Genomic DNA, 5,116 nt, shown 5'->3' on the forward strand with positions numbered 1-5,116 from the left:
AAAGTTATCGACCACTATTTCAAATAACATATAATTACGAGACTTTAAGACATTCATCCGGACACTTTTAACTTTATCCAAACTATAGAGACCAAATTTATAATTCAATGTAATTTACATTACATAATACACATTTTAAATTTAAAAACAATGAATTGAGCTTACAGTATATTATATTGTATTTTAAAATGTTATTGTCTTCCATTTAATATAATTTTGCATTTTAAGTTATAAAATCCCAATTTCAAATATAACAAAAACATAAAAGTATTTCAAAATTTATACCATTTGAATCACATAATCTAGAAAAACAGTTTTAATAAATCAAATTCGAACGGTCCATCCAACAGATATTTCCTAAACCAACTCAATCTGAAAAGCATAAAATATAATTTGAATTCTGAACCAAACTAATGTTTAGTTAAAAAAATGAAACTAATTTTAAAATGTATTTTGCCTAAAGAAATTTGAACTGTATTAAATACTGAAAGTAAAATTGGACCAAAGTTAAAAGGAAGTCCAAACTACATAAATCAAATTCTAATGTTTGCCCAAAAAGAATATTTTAAAAAAAAGAAAGAAAAAAGTAAAAGGGGTGGCAATAAATAATGGAGATTAAACTTTTTCTTCTTTGGAAATAATAATGGATTGATTTCAACTAACTCATCTGTAACTCACGGTATCTGGGCACAGTGTTTCAAATATTTTAAAACTCCTTCAAAGTCAGAAAAGAAGAACAATTTCGTTGGAGAAGAGCAATCTCTCTTTTCTCCCTTTGTTCTCTCTGTGTGGAAGCCATATGGGTATTCCTCGAAAATAGCAAAGGAATTGGGAAAATAAAGAAATACAAGGCAAAGTTTGTTGAAGATTCTTTGTGGGTTTGGTCGTTTTTTCCCCTTTTTTTGGGGGGGGGGGGGGGGGGGGGGGGGAGGGCTTTGAAGGGGTTTCAAGAGTATCAATTGAAGGATGTTTGGGTGGGAGTGTTGGTGCTGGAATGGCGTCGTTGATCCTCTTGACTTTTGCCTTTCTGACCCTCAACCCTTCTCTTTGCCTTCACCTCTTCCAAAATGGCCTCCAGGTATTACTTCTTGTTCTTGATTCATCATTTCAACACCACCCCAATTTCTCGAGTTTCTGAATATCCATTTCCAATGCTTAACTTCATGTTCTAAGTTGTTTGGATTTCTGTGTTTTTATACTGCCTTCTTTCTGGGTTTCTGTTTTGGATTCTTCTCTTTCAACCCTTTGGTGGATTTTTGTTTTTGTTTTTATTGTTTTACCCTTCTCTTTCAAACACCCAAATTGAGATAGTTTTTGTTTTTTGGGATGAACAATCTGATGTTGAAAGTTGTTTGGATTGTTGGTTTCTTTCTGGGTTTTAATTTTATTTTTGTTTCTTTTTCTATATTATTTTAGCTTTCCCTTTTGAACCAACTTTAGCTAGTTTTTACATGTTGGCACGATAAAACTGATGTTGGAAGTTGTTTAAATTACTGGTGCTTTGATGCTAGTTTTTTCTGGGTACTCTGTTTTGGTGGATATTTTTTCAGCTAGTTATTGCATATTGGAGAAAGTTGTAGGGATTGCTGGTATTTTTTTGAGGCTGGTTTCTATCAGGGCAAGTGTTTTTGGTTTTTTTCTTTCAACCCTTTGATGTATATATCTAAAATATCTCTTTTATTTTAATTTTTTCTTTCTTGTGATGCTTGTAGAAATATCAAATTTGTAAAGACAAAATGAGTGAATACAAAATTAGCAACTTCTCCATAGTGGGATGATCAAGAGAAGGCATTCCTTTTTTTTCATTTTTTTTTTCTTTCAACTCTCTGGCGGATCTATTTCTATATTGTTTTGCCTTCTCTTTCATTTACTGCGTGCAGCCATCCCAATTTGTAATCCCAAAACAGAGTTTTTTTTTTGGGTTTGAAGAATTTCTCTTTGTTTGGAGATTTGAGAGTAGTGATTGTTATACAAATTTCTTGAGTTCCCATATAACGACTGGAGCCATTAGCTTGAGCATAACTCGACTAGTCAAAGTATTTGTAACCTTCTTAAGAGAAGTTGGTCTAGGTCTGAATCTTCTTTTGTTTTTCCCCTTATTTGTGATGCTTTGATATCGACTAGTGTTGTATTGTACTAAAAAACTTTAAATAAGTGGAGGATATATGTGATCTTTCATTCTTTCACATGTGGAATTGAATATTAATTGGATTTAGAAAGTCTTAGCATATTAACCGTTCATATCAATTGGGGAAAATGACCGTGCAAGAGTTCTAATTGGACCTTTGTAGTACAACATTAAAGTACTTCTAAACTCAATGGCTTAAGGCTCGGTTGACCGGTGACCACCATTTGGTTTTTGGTATTTTGTCTTTGAAAATTAAGCTTGTAAGCACTATTTTCCTATATTAGGTTTTTGCTTTGTTAGGAGCGTCTTGAAAATCTAAGCCAAGCTTTGAAAACTAAAAGAAATAGTTTTTGACTTGTTTTTGAAATTTGGAAATTGGTTCATAATTCAAATGCTCTTTTAATAAAAATGGAAATCATAGTAAAGAGCGGTGAGAAAACTAGTACAATATTCTAAAACCAAATGGTTATCGAATGGGGCATTAGCTTAAGATTTTAGGTGGTGTGTTTGAACTTCGACTTTTATATATGCTCTTAATACCATTTATTTTTGCAGCCATGTGAAGCTTCTTTTTGTGAATTTGTTCACTAGGAAAAGGTTTTTCCACCGGAAGAATAAGCCTTGGAGAGATAGAAGTTTACAAGATCTCAAAATTAAAGAAAGTTTGGCGATGCAGCCAGGGTGCTGTATTTTACAAGCCTCAGGCAATCCCAGATGGCTTTTTCTGCCTTGGACACTATTGCCAGCCTAGTGACAATCCATTGAAAGGCTATGTTCTAGTTGCTCGTGGGGTATCGGAAGTTGATCATGTTGACAATTCTGTCAGGGAATCTCCCGCTTTAAAGCGACCAGTAAATTATACGTTAATCTGGAGTTCTGGTTTAAATGGAGTGGATTCTGGCTTTATTTGGCTGCCTAATGCTCCCGAGGGTTATAGAGCCATGGGATTCTTGGTCACTGACAGGTCGGAGGAGCCTTCACCTGACGATATTCGGTGCGTGCGAGCTGATCTTACAGAGAGATGTGAGACTGGTGACTTAATTGTTACAATTAAGTCCAAATCTCAATCATTTCATGTTTGGGAAACAAGACCCTTCGAAAGGGGAATGTACAAGAGTGGTGTTTCTGTGGGCACATTCTTCTGCTGCACTTCATTGAAAGAGTATCTGAATATTTCCTGTTTGAAGAATCTCAGTTCCACATTTGAAGGAATGCCAAATCTGAACCAGGTTCAGGCACTCATTGGACATTATGGCCCAACCGTTTTCTTTCACCCTGACGAGGCATATTTCCCATCATCAGTGCCGTGGTTTTTTAAAAATGGCGCTCTTTTGTATCGAAATGGTAATACGAAGGGTGAGCCTATTGACATGAAAGGCTCCAATCTGCCTTGTGGAGGGGAAAATGATGGTGAGTATTGGATCGATCTGCCAACAAATGATAATGCAAGAGAAACTTTGAAGAGCGGGAACATTGAAACCGCCAGACTCTATGTTCATGTTAAACCAGCACTGGGAGGAACTTTTACTGATATTGTCATGTGGGTTTTCTGCCCCTTTAATGGACCAGCAGCCATCAAAGTTAGTTTTCTTAATATCAAACTGAAAAAGATTGGGGAGCATGTTAGTGATTGGGAACACTTCACGCTTCGAATCTGCAACTTTTCTGGGGAGCTATGGCGAGTGTACTTCTCAGAGCATAGCGGTGGGAAATGGGTGGATGCCTCTGACTTGGAATTCATTCAAGGCAATAAGCCAATCGTGTATTCGTCGAAACATGGTCATGCTAGCTACCCGCATCCTGGGAGTTATCTTCAGGGTTCAGTAGCTGGAATTGGAGTGAGGAATGATGCAGCTCGGAGCAAGTTTTTCATTGATTCGAGTTCTAAATATGAAATCATTGCTGCTGAATATCTTGGCGATGGCTACATTGCTGAACCAGATTGGTTACAGTACATGAGAGAGTGGGGTCCAACCGTTATGTATAATTCGAGATCAGAGATTGAAAGACTAATCGATCTCCTTCCTCCATTTGTCCAATTTTCTTTGGAAGATCTACTTGCTCTATTCCCGACCGAGCTCTACGGTGAAGAAGGACCAACTGGACCAAAGGAAAAAAACAACTGGTTCGGAGATGAAAGGTGCTAGAGATATACATACAGATTCATCAATTAACAACACCACAACATGAATAGCTATCAGTTAACTTTCTAAAGTGGCCGTTTCTTCATCGAAACACGGTGAAAGTGAGTAGATAGGTCAAAACATTTAGCTCCATTATTCTGTTACAGTTACTTGCTGATCTCGCTGCAGATACAACTCTTGAATTCGGATTTGAGGGGATTGCGTCATTGAGATGAATTGTAGTTTCGCCTCGGCTTGCAGAAAGGGAGTGTGTTGTATATTTCATTGTAAAAGTATTTAAGTTTATAGTTCATGGAATGAAACGTTTAGAAGTTCAAAGAAAAGAAGATTGTGAAAGAATGAATAAAAGAAATTAGGCTTTCTTATGGATACACGATATAATTGTGTTGATATATAGTTACTATTTGATTGAAATTCAGCAAATTTCAATTGTCATAATTTAACATTCTATTGGAATGAAGTTAGGTATGTTTACCATCTCGCAATTATAATGAATGTGACCTGGGAAACACATTTGATTACTTTGGTGGTTGTTTACACAATTCTATATGCAGATCCACACAAAATTTTTCTTCTCCTCCATTGGATCATCAATAGTTTGGTATCAACTGCTCCATTTACTGTTCATGCTCTACTTCACAATAAAAAATGTCGAAATTATTGGAAAGTACGTACTCACTTTATCCTCTATCGTTCGGGGAAAAGATCAAGAACACACTACCCTTAACTAAAGACCAAAAATACCCAATTTTATCAAAACATATACGTAGTATTTTGCTCATCGTAGGGTTTCTTCTTTCTCCCACTCTTGATACATGGTCAAAACCAAACACGTAGATACTTT

General features: G+C 35.9%; 1 protein-coding gene across 1 annotated transcript; it reads left to right on the forward strand.

Moving 5' to 3' along the window:
- The first annotated feature begins 644 nt into the window (after positions 1-644).
- LOC103487283 (hypothetical protein At1g04090) lies at positions 645-4,643 on the forward strand. The gene is made up of 2 exons (XM_051081530.1): positions 645-1,078; positions 2,720-4,643. Exons 1-2 carry the CDS (start codon positions 967-969, stop codon positions 4,273-4,275), a joined length of 1,668 nt encoding a protein of 555 aa, XP_050937487.1. The 5' UTR covers positions 645-966; the 3' UTR covers positions 4,276-4,643.
- The last annotated feature ends 473 nt before the right edge of the window (positions 4,644-5,116 follow it).

This window comes from Cucumis melo, chromosome 2 (genome assembly GCF_025177605.1).
Source record: "Cucumis melo cultivar AY chromosome 2, USDA_Cmelo_AY_1.0, whole genome shotgun sequence".
Classification (NCBI taxonomy): domain Eukaryota; kingdom Viridiplantae; phylum Streptophyta; class Magnoliopsida; order Cucurbitales; family Cucurbitaceae; genus Cucumis; species Cucumis melo.